An 18,929-nucleotide genomic window follows, 5' to 3' on the forward strand; every position below is an offset into this window, starting at 1 on the left:
CGAGCGCAGCATGGCCTTTTCCTCTCCAAACTCAGTGTTGTTGATCCATAATGAGTACCCGGACGCTGGAATTTCGCTGACGCCATTGAGCAAGCTATATATCGACGGGACCATTCCATTACAAAAGAGAAGAATTTTCGCTCTCTTTATTGTAGAGGAGCTTTATTCGTGATACTAGGGGGTTGTTCGGTAATCCTCCCGCTCCGTGAAAACAGAGAATCTGTGGAGCGCCTCCTATCCCACTCTGCGGTTTTGTACTGTCGCTCCTCCAGCTCCGGAAGCAGAGTTGTGGAGAGGAGGGACTCCGAACAGGCCCTAGATATCCAAGACAAGCAAAGTGATTAGAATACAGTTCTTGCCTTGTTGCGCGACATCAGCAGAGGGATTTTGTTCACTTTTTTGTAAAGAGGATGAGAATGGGTTTCGTGGAAGCAAGCATCTCGCACCATCTCGACTTGAGATTTACTCCATTCGTGCTTGCGTGCGTGTATAAATCAGTGTGCAATTCGTGCAGCAACTACTACAACATCTCGAACCATCCATTTGGTTTGCTTGTCTACCCACGGCCTGATTGGGAATGAGGCCACTAAGGGATATTGGGCAAGTTGGAGGCGCCAACGAGATCGACAAACAAAGGTAACAATGCATGCAACTCCTTGCCTTCATTTTCTCGTACTTATTTTCTTGAACTTTTTTTGCGGGAATTTAATTTTGTACTAGTAGAAAACTTAAGACATTCTGGAAGTGCACAGAGTATATATACAATTACATGGAGTAACTCTACAATGCACAAGAGACTAGTAATTTCAAACCTCGAAAGGAAAAGCGGAACTAGTAATTTGTGTTTGTCCCGTGCAGGCCCATGCAACACATTCCTTAATTGCATTGCTTTTGTCTATTTTCCATTGCTTTCTTCATGGACGGCACACTCACGCGAGAGTCTATATATAGATCGAGTTCTTCTCTTTCTCCTAGTCTCCTAGACCACACACATAAATAAATCCTCTAAATTTTGACAAATCTTATAGGGTCTATTTTTTTAGGACGGAGATACTGCATTACATTTACCTCGAATATGGTTTATTCTCAGCCACATATTTAAATACTTTTGATCAATGTCCAACCACTATCTACCTATCTTACTTTGTACTCCCTCCGTAAAGAAATATAAAAGCGTTTAGACCATTAAAATAGTGATCTAAATGCTCTTATATTTCCTTACAGAGGGAGTAATAGCTAATTTTGCATGCATTGTAATGAGGGAATACATATTGTAGTGGCTAACACCAATCGTTTAGACATATGCCGAGTATTTAACAAAAATCTATCACAATTCATGAAATCGTGCCTACAAATTATCACTTTACAAATTTGTGCTGAAAACTATCACTTTTTCACTAATTCTTTAAAAAACACTAACGACTAATTTTTTAAAAAACTATCACTTTTCCACTTTGTCACCGGAGTACTTCATCTTCTCCGCCTCCGATGAAGGCCGCTGCCGCCTCGATCTCTTTCTCCGGTGACCCTTTCGCCCGCACAACCTCTCCTCCTCACGCGCAGTACGCCGCCCCGCAAACTGCCGGAGCCACACTTAGCCGCATCCCCGACCACCCCGTGCAGCTCCATGTCACCATCGTGAGCGCCCGCTGCTTCCCCTCTACTCCCCCCTCGGTTACTTGCCGCATCAACGTGGTGGCCGAGCGCCGGAGCTCGTGCTCCGAGCCGCACCCGCACGCGCGCGCCCGCGGCGCTCGTGGCCGCCCCTCGCCATGCGCACCGTGGTCGCCGTCCCTGTACCACGCGCGCTCGCCACACCTGCTACGCCCGGGCCGCGCCCCCGCCACACACGGCTCGCCACTGTCGTGCCCCTGCTGCTGCTCCTCGCATGCTGCGGCTCCCGCGGCCGCGCCCCCGCCTCCGGCCGCCCGGTCTCGCCGCGCCCGCTGCCGCCACCCTTCGCCGCTGGAGCCGCCGCGGGTCACTCCTGGAGCCGCCGGAGCCGCTGCGGGTCGCTATGGGTCGCCACTGGAGCCGCCCGCCCTGCGCCCTTCGTCCTTCGCCGGCCGCCGCGAGCTCCTCGGCTGCCATCAAACAAATTTTGCTAATGTGCCACGTCAACGCTTATGTGTGGGCCCAACCAGTCAGAAACGTGTTTAAAAGAGGCAAATCGGGCTCTTTTCAAACATGATAGTTTTTAGTCAAGGATTAGTGAGAAAATGGTAGTTTTCGGCACAAATTAGTAAAGTGGTAGTTTGTAGGAACGTTTCCATAAAATGTGGTAGGTTTTTGTTAAATACTCGACGTATACCTTACACCCACCATAGATTTTGATAAGATTTGTGATTTGAGTATGAGTAGGGGAAGAGAAGTAAAGTTTTAATTTAGTAAGACTTCAGTAAGATCTGATTTGATTTGGCTATGGGTAAGGGAACACGCGGAGAGTTTTGATTTAGTTGAGTATTTTGTACGATTTGATTGAGTTAATGCGAGACATGGGAAATGTGCATACAGGAGGGAAACAACCAACCCGAAGGGGGCAGAGGTGGAGGCGAATGTATGACGACCAATTCCCCTTTAATAATAGATATAATTAACCTAGAAATTGACTAAATTATGGTTACATGTTGTGGTGCCATTTTTTAAAAATAATGTGTAGTTTTTGATGGAAACGCCTCAAACAAAAGGGGATTACAAAACGTTTTATTATAAATTTTTATTTTGCATATACAAAATAATACTTCCTTCGTCCCAAAATTCTTGTCTTAGATTCGTCTAGATACAGATGTATCTTATACTAAAACGTGACTTGATACATCTGTATTTAGACAAATGTAAGACAAGAATTTTAGGACGGAAGGAGTAATAATAAAACATCCAAATATGTGCAAGTAATACAATATCTGATGAACCATTGAGTGACGATCTTTATTTTGGGTTTGGCCATCGGCAGCTTGCAGGTCGTCCAAGTGCTCTGGAGCGAATGGGAGATTCATTGCCTCATACTTGCAAGCTTTGGCCTACAAGTATTCCTCTTCTTCACAGCAGGCATGCGGAGGCACAACGTGTCCCGCATCCTCAACTCTCTTATATGGCTAGCCTACTTATCTACCGATTCTGTGGCCATTTTTGTTCTCGGTCATCTCGCGGTCCATGCGAATGGCTCACACCATCTTCTTATCTTCTGGACACCATTCCTACTCCTACACTTGGGAGGGCAAGACACTATCACTGCCTTCTCCATGCAAGACAACGAGCTCTGGCAACGACACCTGCTAGGATTGATCACCCAAGCATCGGTGGCTGGCTACATAATCACCATATCGTCTTGGCAAGACAGTCGCCTCCTTGCTGCCACGGTGCTCATGTTCTTGTCTGGGGTTTTCAAGTACATTGGGCGCACCTTTTGCCTTTGCTCATCTCGAACATTTCTCCTCACAGATGCTACCGTGCCTATTTTGGATAGATATGTACGCGGTGTATACTATACACCGACTCTTTTGACTAGGGGGCCTTCCGAGGATATACTAAAGCAAGTAGTGCATGATATGATGATTAACCAGGATGATGTGAAGCTGCCACCCGTTGACAATTTCGCACAAATACTGATGGATACTCCACTCAATGATAGGGATACTATTGAATGTGCATCTATCATACCAGGCTTGCTCAATGTGCTCAAGTCTAGTGCAAACCGCTCCAATACCTATGTTTATGTCGGCACACTACTTGTTCGTTCTTATGAACGCATCTACACCAAGGGTTTGCTTAATATGTTCTGGATTTTCCCTATCCGTACAATAATGTCCAAAGATTCCGAGGACAAAATCACAGCCATAGTATTTCTTCACATTGCTTCACTCCTCTTGCTCTTCCCACTTATCTCGGCCTTGATAACATTGCGTCTCTTTATGGCTTCTGAAAAAGCCGAACTCTACAACACGACTGATGTCATAGTCTCCTACATATTACTCGTAGGGGCCATAACCCTTGAGGTGGCATCTCTCTTCATGTCCATTCTTTCCTACTTTGCATCAAGGGAAGCACCAACATGTTATCCACTTACGAATGTAGTCTTGCGTGTAGCCAACTATATTCACCCTGCCGGCCGACACAGAAAACGCTGGTCCAAAATGCTTGGACAATATAACATGTTGGAACATCACACCAGACAAAAGTCCACAGGCATCGTGCCAATTGTATCAACATGGATTGGCAAGCCATTTTCAAGAATTGCCGTTAGTAAAGAGCTCGAGGAGCTTGTCCTTGATAAGCTGCTAGAATTGGGAACAGGTGACCAAGAATGCTGGAACTTTGCTAGCTTCCGTGGACAGCTAGCGCTTCAGAGATGGACTGATATGCGCACGATCATTAACAATGCTGACCTGCCAACAAGTGTGTTGATCTGGCACATTGCAACAGAGATATATTACTTGAGAGAAAATAGCATCACCTGTCCTGATCAAACTAAGAAAATAAGAGCGATCAGAGAGCTATCAAACTATACCATGTATCTTGTCTTCACGTGTGATGTGATGCTTACGACCAGCTCCAAGCTCGTACATGTTAACACTCAGAAGGAAATCAAGCAAACTCTTCGAGGGTGTGTTAATCGTGGTATGAGGGAAGCTGTTATGATGGCGCTTCCAACTAACAGAGAAAGGCAACAACCAACCGATATGGACAAGCTTTGCAGCAAAAACCAACCGGTAAATCAAGTGCAACTTTTGAAAAACAACATGAAGGTTCTTGATTCTCCAGTGTTGCCTCGTGCACGTAGAGTGGCTCGTGATCTGACTAACATGCCTGAAGATGACCGCTGGGAACTCATTGCAGAGGTATGGCTGGAGATGCTTTTCTACATCGCGCCTCGCTGCGGGGGGTCTTTCCATGTCAAGCATCTCAGTACCGGCGGGGAGTTCGTGACGCATGTACTAATGCTGATGCATTTACTAGGCCCTTTTCTACCACCGCCGGATGCTTAGCTTTGTACCTTTACCATTTTCAGATGCTTCAAGGGTCATAAACCTTGTGTATTGTACTGGTATCTTTTTTATTTTCATTGGCTAGTCCGTTTTCTTTTGCAAATATCCACTTGCAAATATTTAGTTTGGATTCAAATACTATGAAATCTATTTGTGCTATGCTTTGTGCACTTGAGTTTGTCAACTTGTCTACTAGCATTGTTATTTGACCAAACGCCAAACATTCAGCAAAGGCCGTGTTCAAATTTCTAACACTATATGTTGTTTACTGTATCTATATCCTCACTTAGATCAACCTCTTAATCATCCTAGCTATCAAAGAAGAACTTTTACATTTTTCCTTGTATTTTAGCACATTCTTCTAAACCCGCTTTCACCCCAGAAAACACATCTCTCAGAGCATCTACAACCGGGCGCCCCAAACGCTCGGGTGGATGGCCTGGTCAGTGACCGGTCACAAAAAACCGAAGACGGGCTCCTCAAACGCCCGGGCTGACCGGGACCCCTCATATTCAACCCAAATCTGGGGCAGATATGGGGGCGCCCGGGCGTGTCCGCCACGCCGGTCTTGGCCCATCCGACCCCACATATATTCCTCCTCATCTGCTCGTCGGACCAAACCCTAGCCACTTCTGTCAACTCCCATCCGCCATCCAAGCTCCCGTCCGGTGATCTCCGACCTTCTCCGGCATGGGGGCACTGGATCGAGTCGTATACCTCCAGATCCGTCAACCCCGAACTCATCCCACACGGTCTCGAGGAGGAGATGATTGTCCGGCTTGCGCTTTGCCACTCCCGGGAGGAGGCCGCCTGACAGCAGCTCTGTGACTCCTTTTGTTAATTAGGAATCGATTCGATTGCATCCACCCAAATGGCGCGTGGATCCGGCGTTAGGTGTACCATCACTGCCTCACCAGAGGCAACACGATCCGTCTGGCCACCGAACACGGTGATGGACGCGCAACCCCTCCGTTGGCGCGCCGAGGTGATGGATGCTACCTCTTGAGCACTTGCGTTGGTTTTCTCTTGAATAGGAAAGAGTGGTGCAGCAAAGTAGCGTAAGTATTTCCCTCATTTTTTAAGAACCAAGGTATCAATCCAGTAGGAGGCTACGTGCGAGTCCCTCGCACCTACACAAACCAAATAAATCCTCGCAACCAACGCGATAAGGGGTTGTCAATCCCTACACGGTCACTTATGAGAGTGAGATTTGATAGATATGATAAGATAATATTTTTGGTATTTTTATGATAAAGATGCAAAGTAAAATAAAAGCAATGAAAATAACTAAGTATTGGAAGATTAATATGATGAAGATAGACTCGGGGGCCATAGGTTTCACTAGTGGCTTCTCTCAAGAGTATAAGTATTTTACGGTGGGTGAACAAATTACTGTTGAGCAATTGACAGAATTGAGCATAGTTATGACAATATCTAGGTATGATCATGTATATAGGCATCACGTCCAAGACAAGTAGACCGACTCCTGCCTTCATCTACTACTATTACTCCACACATCGACCGCTATCCAGCATGCATCTAGAGTATTAAGTTCAAGAGAACAGAGTAACGCTTTAAGCAAGATGGCATGATGTAGAGGGATAAATTCATGCAATATGATAAAAAACCCATCTTGTTGTCCTCGATGGCAACAATACAATATGTGCCTTGCCGCTCCTACTGTCACTAGGAAAGGACACCGCAAGATTAAACCCAAAGATAAGCACTTCTCCCATTGCAAGAAAGATCAATCTAGTAGGCCAAACCAAACTGTTAATTCGAAGAGACTTTGCAAAGATAACCAATCATACATAAAAGAATTCGGAGAAGATTCAAATATTGTTCATAGATAAACTTGATCATAAACCCACAATTCATCGATCTCAACAAACACACCGCAAAAGAAGATTACATCGAATAGATCTCCACAAGAGAGGGGGAGAACTTTGTATTGAGATCCAAAAAGAGAGAAGAAGCCATCTAGCTAATAACTATGGACCCATAGGTCTGAGGTAAACTACTCACACTTCATCAGATAGGCTATGGTGTTCATGTAGAAGCCCTCCGTGATCGATGCCCCCTCCGGCGGAGCTCCGGAACAGGCCCCAAGATGGGATCTCGTGGATATAGAAAGTTATGGCGGTGGAATTAGGGTTTTGGCTCCGTATCTGATCGTTTGGGGGTACGTAGGTATATATAGGAGGAAGAAGTACGTCGGTGGAGCAACGGGGGGCCCACGAGGGTGAAGGGCGCGCCTGGGGGGGTAGGCGTGCCCCACTACCCCGTGGCCTCCCTGTTGGTTGCTTGACGTAGGGTCCAAGTCTCCTGGATCATGTTCGGTGAGAAAATCACGTTCCCGAAGGTTTCATTCCGTTTGGACTCCGTTTGATATTCCTTTTCTTCGAAACCCTAAAATAGGCAAAAAAAACAACAATTCTGGGCTGGGCCTCCGGTTAATAGGTTAGTCCCAAAAATAATATAAAAGTGGATAATAAAGCCCGATAATGTCCAAAATAGTAGATAATATAGCATGGAGCAATCAAAAATTATAGATACGTTGGAGACGTATCAAGCATCCCCAAGCTTAATTCCTGCTCGTCCTCGAGTAGGTAAATGATAAAAACAGAATTTTTGATGTGGAATGCTACTTGGCATAATTTCAATGTAATTCTTCTTAATTTTGGCATGAATATTCAGATCCGAAAGATTCAAGATAAAAGTTTAATATTGACTTAAAAATAATAATACTTCAAGCATACTAACTAAGAAATTATGTCTTCTCAAAATAACATGGCCAAAGAAAGTTATCCCTACAAAATCATATAGTCTGGCTATGCTCTATCTTCACCACACAAAGTATTTAAATCATGCACAACCCCGATGACAAGCCAAGCAATTGTTTCATACTTTTGGTGTTCTCAAACTTTTTTCAATCTTCACGCAATACATGAGCGTGAGCCATGGACATAGCACTTTAGGTGGAATAGAATGGTGGTTGTGGAGAAGACAAAAAGGAGAAGATAGTCTCACATCAACTAGGCGTATCAATGGGCTATGGAGATGCCCATCAATAGATATCAATGTGAGTGAGTAGAGATTGCCATGCAACGAATGCACTAGAGCTATAAGTATATGAAAGCTCAAAAAGAAACTAAGTGGGTGTGCATCCAACTTGCTTGCTCACGAAGACCTAGCGCATTTTGAGGAAGCCCATCATTGGAATATGCAAGCCAAGTTCTATAATGAAAAATTCCCACTAGTATATGAAAGTGATAACATAGGAGACTCTCTATTATGAAGATCATGGTGCTACTTTGAAGCACAAGTGTGGTAAAAGGATAGTAGCATTGTCCCTTCTTTCTTTTTCTCTCATTTTTTTATTTGAGCCTTTTCTCTTTTTTTATGGCCTCTTTTTTTTGTCCGGAGTCTCATCCCGACTTGTGGGGGAATCATAGTCTCCATCATCCTTTGCTCACTTGGGACAATGCTCTAATAATGATGATCATTACACCTTTATTTTCTTACAACTCAAGAATTACAACTCGATACTTAGAACAAAATATGACTCTATGTGAATGCCTCCGGCGGTGTACCGGGATATGCAATGACTCATGAGTGACATGTATGAAAGAATTATGAATGGTGGCTTTGCCAAAAATACAATGTCAACTACATGATCATGCAAAGCAATATGACAATGATGGAACGTGTCATAGTAAACGGAACGGTGGAAAGTTGCATGGCAATATATCTCGGAATGGCTATGGAAATGCCATGATAGGTAGGTATGGTGTTTGTTTTGAGGAAGGTATATGGTGGGTGCATGATACCGGCGAAAGGTGCACGGTATTAGAGAGGCTAGCAATGGTGGAAGAGTGAGAGTGCGTATGATCCATGGACATCAGTCATAAAGAACTCATATACTTATTGCAAAAATCTACAAGTTATCAAAGCAAAGTATTACGCGCATGCTCCTAGGGGATAGACTGGTAGGAAAAGACCATCGCTCGTCCCCGACCGCCACTCATAAGGAAGACAATCAATAAATAAATCATACTCCGACTTCATCACATAACGGTTCACCATACGTGCATGCTACGGGAATCACAAACTTTAACACAAGTATTTCTTAAATTCACAACTACTCAACTAGCATGACTCTAATATCACCATCTCCATATCTCAAAACAATTATCAAGTATCCAACTTCTCATGGTATTCAACACACTCATAAGAGAATTTTATTATTAATCTTGTATACCTAGCATATTAGGATTATTTAAGCAAATTACCATGCTATTTAAGACTCTCAAAATAATCTAAGTGAAGCATGAGTGAGGGAGTCCTGGATTAGGGGGTATCCGGACAGCCGGACTATAACCTTTGGCCGGACTGTTGGACTATGAAGATACAAGATTGAAGACTTCGCCCCGTGTTCGGATGGGACTCTCCTTGGTGCGGAAGGCAAGCTTGGCAATACGGATATGTAGATCTCCTTCCTTGTAACCGACTCTGTGTAACCCTAGCCCCCTCCGGTGTCTATATAAACCGGAGGGTTTAGTCCGTAGGACGAACAACAACAATCATACCATAGGCTAGCTTCTAGGGTTTAGCCTCTCTGATCTCGTGGTAGATCAACTCTTGTAATACCCATATCATCAATATCAATCAAGCAGGAGTAGGGTTTTATCTCCATCGAGAGGGCCCGAACCTGGGTAAAAACATCGTGTCCCTTGTCTCCTATTACCATCCGCCTAGACGCACAGTTTGGGACCCCCTACTCGAGATCTGCCGGTTTTGACACCGACATTGGTGCTTTCATTGAGAGTTCCACTGTGCCGTCACTGTGAGGAAGGATGTCTCGTCTCGTCTTTAAAGACGGCACTACCGCTGGGGGAGCTTTGGCTGTCGGCCAAACTCTCCGGATAGGTGGTTTCATCATGACCGCCTGTTCGGCCGCTGCGCCGACGATGACTTCTCGGGTCATCGAAAACAGCCTCCACGTCAACTCGGAACTCACCGAGAAGATGGATCCAATGGAGCTCTCTTCCCTAAACGAGCTCTTGGATCGCATCGCCGCCTTGGGAGTCGCTACGGACTATGATCGAATTGGGCTTAAACCCGATCAAAGGGAGATTAACTCTCCACCGGTCACCCATCACATTGCCGTGGTGGAGGAACAATGCGGCGACCTTTCCTCTATCTTGAGGACTAACTATGTTCGGATTCCTGAGCCCTCCGAGCCGGATACCGGTTTGCGGGAGGACAACACTCAAGCCCCGAACCTAGAGTCAGGCAGCGAGCCAGGATTATCGGGCAACATCCCGGAACCCAAACTTCCAAGATTGGAAACTCCTCGGCCCCTGGATCTCAGATCGGGTAAGGGTTCGGAATCAATTCCACCCACCCACCCAAATATAAGCGATCTTTCCCACATCAGGCAAGAGCCCCAGGAAACAGTACATCATTATTGGGTCAGATTCCTCCTTGTGATGAACAAGGTTAAGGATTGTCGCGAGGAAGACGCAATCTTATTTTTCTGCAATAATTTCACGAACAAGGGAATCCTTAACGCCATAAGTCACTGTGAGATGTCACGCTTCACTGACTTGGCGTCCATAGTACGAAAATACTGTGCGATGGAAAGTGCCTGAAAAAACCAAAACAAAATTTTGGGATAATCCGGCCCCGAACACACGCCTAGTCCGCAGCAAAAGGGTGCACCATCATAGGACACCCGAGTTAATCCCAAAAAAGCAAAAACCCTCTACAGGGCGTAGAACCGTATTGGAGCGATGGCTCAACGGACCCTGCAAAATCCATAGTACAGCGGATACCATACCAACACACAGCCTTAGAGCATGTTGGATACTCCGACAGGTGGCCAAAAGTGGCGAGGATCTTCTCATCCCAGATGCCACAGAGCACCATCCCAGGGATAACAATACGGTATTAACAGTCTTTGAGACCTTCGCATCAAATAATAGGCGAAAGCGAACACTCCGTAGCCTTGCCGAAATCTGCCACGTGGCAACAATAAATTCATGGAATGACACGGCTATTACCTTCAATGCCAGTGACGAACCTAAATTCCGAACAGCCCGAGCACCAGCCGCATTGGTCCTCAGCCCAATTGTGGACGGCTTTTGACTCACCAAAGTGCACATGGACGGCGGCAGCGGATTAAACCTCATCTATGAGGAAACCCTTCAAAAAATGGAAATAGACTGGAACCGCATCGAGCGAAGCAGCACAACCTTTTGAGGAATAATCCCCAGTCAGGAAGCGCGCTGTGCAGGGAAAATCACACTAGATGTGGTGTTCGGCACGCCGGAGAACTATAGGTCCGAAGAAATTACGTTCCAAGTGGCTCCGTTCAGTAGCGGATACCACACCCTTTTAGGGCGGGAGGCGTTCACGATCTTCCAAGCCATACCCCATTACGGGTACATGAAGCTCAAAATGCCCGGGCCCAACGGAATCATCACTCTCACTAGTGATCCGGACACAGCACTCCGCGCCGAAAACAAGATAGCCGCATTGGCCCTCGAGGCACTATCCGAAGCCCTTGCGGCCGAGGAATTAAACGTGCTACGCTCCACAGTGGACAGGGACGACGTGATACTTGACAAAAGATTCAAGTCCACCTCTTTTAAACCAGCGGATGAAATAGTCAAAATCCAAGTCCACCCAACGGACGCTACAAAAACAACCTCCATCGGGATACAGTTAAACCCCGCCGTGGACGCCGCACTACGAGAGTTCCTGTGAGAATTGGGACATATTCGCCTGGCATCCTGCAGATATGCCAGGAATCCCACGCAGGCTGGCCGAACACAGCCTTAATATCCTTAAAGGATTCAAGCCGGTCAAGCAAACTCTTCGGTGTTTCTGTAAACCCAAGAGACAAGCTATGGGAGAGGAACTATCCAAGTTATTGGAGGCCAGATTCATCAGAGAAATAAAACATCTGGACTGGCTAGCAAACCTGGTGATGGTACCAAAGAAGGACAAATCCTGGCGCCTATGCATCGATTTCAAGGACCTCAACAAAGCCTGCCCAAAGGATCCCTTCCCTCTCCCCCGCATTGATCAAATTATCGACGCTACCGCAGGACACGATTCATTGTGTTTCCTCAACGCATACTCCGGCTACCACCAAATCGAGATGGCGGAGTCCGACCAAGCCGCAACGACATTCATCACACGATACGGCCCTTTCTGTTACCTCAAACAAATCCAGAAGTTAACCAGATGTGTGGCGTCTCTAAGCCGCTTTATCTCCCGCTTAGGAGAAAAGGCATTACCTCTTTATCGCCTCCTTCGGCGCACCGAACACTTCGAGTGGACGGATGCTGCCACAGCCAGATTGGAAGAAATAAAAGCCATACTGGCAACCAACCCAATCTTGACTGCGCCTAACACCGGCGAACCAATGCTACTATACATAGCAGCGACTAATCAAGTCGTAAGCGCAGTGCTCGTCGTCGAACGAGAAGCGGACGGACATAAATTCCCCCTTCAAAAGCCGGTATATTATGTATCCACTGTCCTCACTCCATGCAAATTACGGTACCCGCATTATCAAAAGATAGCATATGCGGTATTCATGGCATCCCGGAAACTATGAGACTACTTTCAGGAGTGTTCGATTACAGTGGCCTCGGAAGTACCACTCAATGACATAATAAACAACCGCGACGCCACAGGCCGGATTGCCAAATGGGCCATTGAGCTCCTCCCGTTCGACATAACATATAAACCTCGGTGAGCTATTAAGTCGCAGGTGTTGGCCGATTTTGTCGCCGAGTGGACAGAAGTCGAACTCCCTAAAGAGTACGGCGCATACTCCAATTGGATTATGCACTTCGACGGCTCTAAAATGTTGGCCGGTCTGGGGGCTGGCGTCGTCCTGACGTCCCCCACCGGAGACACAGTCCAGTATGTACTCCAAATATTGTACACGGACTCCAACAATGCAACCGAATACGAGGCCCTGTTACATGGTCTCCGGATGGCAGTCTCCATGGGCATTCGACGCCCGGAGGTGCATGGGGATTCGAACCTCGCGATATCCCAAATAAATGGAGACTTCGATGCCAAGGATCCGAAAATGGCAGCCTACCGCAACGCCGTCCTAAAAATGTCAGCTCGGTTCAAGGGGCTCGAAATTCACCATGTGGCCCGGGAAAACAATCAGGCGGCAGATGTCCTCGCATGCATCGGTGCAAAACGCGATGCGGTCCCCCCTAACATCTTTTTGGAGAGGCTGTTTAAGCCATCTGTGGTATGTGAAGGGGACACCGGTAACAGTATTCCGGACCCGGCCACAATGCCCGATACCGCACACTCTGACATAATCGGAGGCTCTGCCACCAAAATAACACCTTTAGCCCACGCAATAATGGCCATCATCACCCCGTGGACAGAACCATTCCTGGCCTACTTAACTAGGCAGGAACTCCCCAAGGAACAAAATGAGGCACGCTGCATAGTGCGGCGATCTAAAGCCTATAGGGTCCATGAGGGAAAGCTTTATAAGAAAAGCACAACCGGAGTCCTTCAAAGGTGCATCTCTGAAGAGGAAGGGCGGAAGCTTTTGGCAGAAATTCATGCCGGACTCGGCGGCCACCACGCCGCAGCCCGGGCCCTTGTAAGCAAGGCCTTCCGTACAGGTTTTTATTGGCCAACGGCCCGGGCAGATGCACATGCTTGGTCCAACGCTGCGTCGGTTGCCAGCTTTTTGCAAACCAAAGCCATATGCCACCCACCACCCTCCACACAATCCCCATTACCTGGCCCTTCGCGGTCTGGGGGCTTGACATTGTAGGACCCCTTAAAGGGGGAACCCACAAGAAAAAATACTTACTGGTCATGGTGGATAAGTTCACCAAATGGATAGAAGCCAAACCTGTTAAAACGGCCGAATCCGGACTGGTGATAGACTTCATATCCGGGGTTGTACACCGTTATGGCGTCCCCCACAGCATCATCACCGATAACAGCACGAACTTCACTGCCGACGAGGTAAAACTCTGGTGCAAAAACATGGGCATTAAGCTCGATTATGCTTCCGTCTATCACCCACAAACTAACGGTCAAGTAGAGCGAGCAAATGGTCTTATCATGAGCGGCATCAAACCCAGATTAGTGCGTTCCCTAAAGGAATCTAATATGCACTCGGTAGAGGAGCTCGACTCCGTACTCTGGGCCTGCGGACCACGCCGAATCATACTACCGGATACACACCCTTATTTATGGTGTACGGCGCAGCGGCGGTTCTGCCCTGCGACATAATTCATGACTCACCTCGAGTGCGCATGTATGAAGAAAGAGAAGCCGAGCCCGATCGGCAGGACAATCTGGACACCCTAGAGGAGGAGCGCGACGTGGCAAAAGCCCGTTCCGCATTCTATCAGCAACAGGCTCGAAGATACCAAAGCAGAGAAGTACGGGCCAAAACTTACAACGTTGACGAACTAGCTCTACGCCTGCCGGAGAAGAAAAAGACCAAGCTCGAGCCCAAATGGGAAGGTCCCTTCATCATTGACTAAGTTCTGACCGGCGGGGCGTACCGTCTGCGAGATGCATCGGATAACCGACTTGAGCCGAACCCATGGAACGCAGCCAGGCTCCGAAGATTCTACGCCTAAGGCCGGACTCTATGTTCGTCTCCTTCCTCTGTCCATTTTTTGCATATACATTATATGTCCTTTATTTCTCTCCTTCTTCTTTTATTTTCTTTCCCGATGCCTTCAAGGGCCAACTCGTGCCTTGCCTGCACACCATTGATGCGCTAGCCGCGCTCATTATACCTGGGGGCTTCTTACACAGAAGCTTACTTATTTATCCGGGCTTCATGCCCAGCACATGTGTCATCCTTCCGCATGTACCTTTTCTTCGCCATTATATGCATCGATATGACTTAAGTTTTGGCCAAGCTGGGTTGCCTGGCTCTTGTATTTATGCCCTACGTTCCCGTTAATTCGGCTAGGGCATAAGGGGAGCACCTCTGCGATTGTTACTGCCGGGTCAGCCGGATGTGTACCTCAGACTGGGTGAAGCCGAAAGCTAGCGTTCTTAAGGGAATATTCGGTCGGTGAACAAAAATGATTTTTTATTTTTATTTTCCATATGTGCCCCCAGATGTTTTTCCTGCGTCTCTTCGCAGTCCGGACATGCACTTTAGGGCATGCGTACCCAGGGAAAGGAACCCCTAACGGAACTATTCTCCCTGGAAGATGTTTCTTACTAAGCATGTAATATAACATAACTAGTTGGGCACTTGTCTGTTCAAGCACTAATGACCCTACGCCTGGTTTCCATGCATGCCCCGGTTCTTACATAACCGAGAGGGTATTCGGATGCACTCCGGACTATCGGGTCCCGAGGTTGAAGCGAAAAGGTCTGCCATGACAAATGATCTACAATCCGGCTAGAAGGCATTATACATGTCACTTTAATTACATAGTCAATTTGACTGACTAAATTCCTCTTCTATACCATCCAACAGGCTGTCTAGTCTACAATCCTGTTGAGAATACTTTGCGGCCAATTCTACTTGCTCATACACTAAGCTCACGGGGATCTCTTTCCCATCGGGCCCCACAGGTCCGACCTCGGCCATGTGGTTTGGGTCAGCCTTGGTGTACCGCGTCTTCACCATGGCCCAGGCTTCCCTGGCACCTTGACGGTAGGCTGATATCTTCCATAATCGGAAGCGCCGCCACGCTCCCTTAAGCTTCTCCGCAAGCCCTCCAAGGCCTTAGGGCAGGGAGACGGATGGCCATAAGGCATGGGTAATACCTTGCATCACCTGCCGAGCTTGTTCGTGCAGTTGTGAGAGATCGGGTAGAAGATCACCCGCGGACCCGGGCATTTCATCCGCGGGACGACCCGTCAGCATACCTACAGACATAACTCTGTTAGCCGGCTTCTTCGCCGAACTCTTTTTAAAGTCCGTTCAAGCACTTACTGAAAATGCCGCGTCGAAGCCGCTGATTCTCCTTCACGGAGTCCGATAGCTAGGCACGAACATCCTTTAGTTCCACGCTCAGCTGGGTGTTGGCATCCTGGAGATTATTTTTCTCCTGCCTAGCTTTTGTAAGCACGCGCTCGCCAGCCTTTAGCCGGCGTAGGAGATGTTGCTCATCCGGATTTACTCCGGCGTCATCTGCAATATTTATTGTCAGATTCGCATGTATGCCGCACTCTACATGGTACCTATGATTCTAAAAAAATAGAGGGTTACCAGAGGAGGCATTCTCGGACTCCTTCTCTGTGGTAGCTGCAGCCTGTAGCTGGGCCTTGCACTCTTCAAGCTCATGAGACAACTGGGTATTCTTCTCTGTAAGAACCTGCATAACATATGATCCTTAAATTAGTTATTTAAACTTTTTCTAGTCTCAGGGGCCACTGCTATATGTAATCATCAAATTTTCTTACCCGTATATCCTTTACATACTGGTCCGTGGCTCTGGCTAGACCATTTTGAGCAGCACGGATGTACGCGTCTCCTGAGTTGAAGTCATCAAACGCCTCTTGGGAGAAACAAGCGTCACGGAGTACGGCTCGGCGACGCCTGTGGTTCATGGCGCTCTCCACTTCGGAATTTGTGAAGGATATTTTATCTGCATCCTCTGTCAGAGGAACATCCGGCGTGCGCCTCGTATTCGCTTCTGCTTCCGTGTCCGGCCCTGGAGCCCGACTAGTTGAGGCGTGATTGGCGACCTCTTCGGATATAGTCCGGCGAGTGTTCTTCTTCCTAGAGAACACGGGCGTTATTATGTGTCGGTGTACTAGAGTAGGGGTACCCTAGTATCCCGAACTTGTGCACGGGCAGTCGTAGCATCCCGCGGCAAGGCTTGCCGGGTGACCGCCAAGGTCCTCTGTGGTTCCTTTGGGGCCATTCAAGAACAAAGTATCCAAGTCAAGACCCCGGCAAGAGGAGCTTGCCGGGAAGGCCACCCAAGGCATCTCAAGGAACTTGCCGCGATGCGCCACGTGTCTCGGCAAGGCCCGGTGAGCGACAAGCTCCCGGACGCGACAAGACAACGACCGTGGCAAGGCGCTTGCCGCGGCAAGCCACCACTCCGCGCCCGCGCTCCAGCACATCCGCCAATGTGTCGCTCTGGGACCCTTCCAGGCGTACGTGGCGGGAGGCTGTGCAGCCAGGGGTACGCGGTGGCAAGCGGCACTGACAAGATTGCCATCGTGGCGAGCGGTGGCGTCCCTGACGGTCCCTTTTACACTGTTTAGGCGACGCAGACGGGCATTTAAGGCCCTTGTCCCCTGCCGTTAGGGTTAGGTATGATGCACTGTAGCAGGTAGCTGTACCTACCCCAGCACCTTTCCATTTCTACCCTTGTCTACGTTGCCAACTGTCGGTGACCCCTTGAGCATATAAAAGGAGGCCCATGCGCAACGTAGGGGGGGTTAGCGAGTTCAGAGAACACTCACGCTCGGTCTCGTTAGCTGCTGGTGTGTACTGTAGCACTCCGCGCTCCCGAGCAAGAACTCAATACAAACCACAAAGCAGGAGTAGGGTTTTACGCATCCGTGCGGCCCGAACCTGGGTAAACTGCTCGTGTGCTTTGCCTCGATCCGCTCTTTGCACGACCTCCGCCCCCGCCGAACCGAAAGGGACTCGGTCCGCCGGTCCCATAGGTATTCATGGATCAGTCCCCCGACATCTTTGGCGCGCCAGGTAGGGGGCGTCGAGGTTGTGTGAACCAGATCCGGCGTTCGCGCGAGCTAGATCTTCATCATCTTTATCAACATGCCGCCGAAGAAGAAGGCTTCGGAGGCGGCCGCTCCATCCGTGCCGAACCCGCCACCGCTGGAGCAAACGGCTGGTGGGGTAGACGCCGGCGGAAGAACGGGCGTCGGCGGCGCAGTCGGCTCCCACAACGACCGAGCGCACTCCAAGACCTCAGCGTCCGTACATGCACCGCGCCCATCCCAGGAGGTGCAGGACCGGTAGCGTCATGGTATTCACGGTACCATGCGTTTGCTGGACCAAGATCGAGCTGGTGGATCACGGAGTGCTCAAGACCAACATGCACGCCAACATGCTGGCACGAGCGAGGCACGGTCGCCTGGACAGGGTATTGCTCCTTCTAACATAGTTAGAAGTCCGAGCATATCCCGCTCCTCGCACCGTTCGACACCACCACCCGCCACTGCAGCAGAAGCTTTGGCGCGAGCTCAACTGCTCCTAGACTACCCTCCAACAGCAGACAAGATCGACGACTGGAGGGCCACCATCCAGAGTCTCATCGGCTTCGCCAATGGCGACACTCAGCGGCAGCCGAGCACGTCGCAGCCGCGGCAAGTTAGCCAGGCACGAGCCGGTGGCGACAAGACCGGTGGGGGTGCAACCACTGTGCACTCTCCGCCCCGAAGGCCAAGATCGCCGACTCACCGGATCCACCTCGATAGCGACTCCACCGCGTCGTCAGATCCACGAGCTTGTCGCGATCAGCGCCAAGTTCTTCACGACCGACAGCAAGAAGACGCTCGTACTCGCATCGAGGGCCGGAGAGAAGCGCGGCGTCAATCAGACCAGCGCGCTGGGCCCTCTGTTGACATGCATGCGCCAGGGGAACCAGGCGACTTGCCGTACGCGGTAGGTTGTCCTGCGTTCACTCGTGAGCTGCGGCAAGTCCAGTGGCCCAGCATGAAGAATTTCAATCCAGATGTACCGGAGAAGTACGACGGCAAGTCACATCCGTCGGAGTTCCTTAGCATCTACACCATCGCGGTGCATGCTGCAGGGGGACGGGACGACAAGATCCTTGCCAACTACTTCTCGCTGGTGCTCAAACCCAACGTCAGGTCCTGGCTCATGCACTTGCCGGACAACTCCATATCCTCCTGGGCAGACCTGTGCCATCAGTTTGTCGGCGCCTTTACAGGCGGCCACAAACCTCATGGCCAAGAGAG

The 18,929-nt window shown here is 48.8% G+C and overlaps 1 protein-coding gene across 1 annotated transcript; it reads left to right on the forward strand.

The window, feature by feature from the left end:
• Nucleotides 1-532: 532 nt before the first annotated feature.
• LOC125549287 (uncharacterized) lies at nt 533-5,054 on the forward strand. Its single transcript, XM_048712735.2, has 2 exons — nt 533-636; nt 2,954-5,054. Exons 1-2 carry the CDS (start codon nt 578-580, stop codon nt 4,983-4,985), a joined length of 2,091 nt encoding a protein of 696 aa, XP_048568692.2. The 5' UTR covers nt 533-577; the 3' UTR covers nt 4,986-5,054.
• The last annotated feature ends 13,875 nt before the right edge of the window (nt 5,055-18,929 follow it).

Source organism: Triticum urartu, chromosome 7A, assembly GCF_056163025.1.
Source record: "Triticum urartu cultivar PI428250 chromosome 7A, HENAU_Tu73, whole genome shotgun sequence".
In the NCBI taxonomy this organism is placed as follows: Eukaryota; Viridiplantae; Streptophyta; class Magnoliopsida; order Poales; family Poaceae; genus Triticum; species Triticum urartu.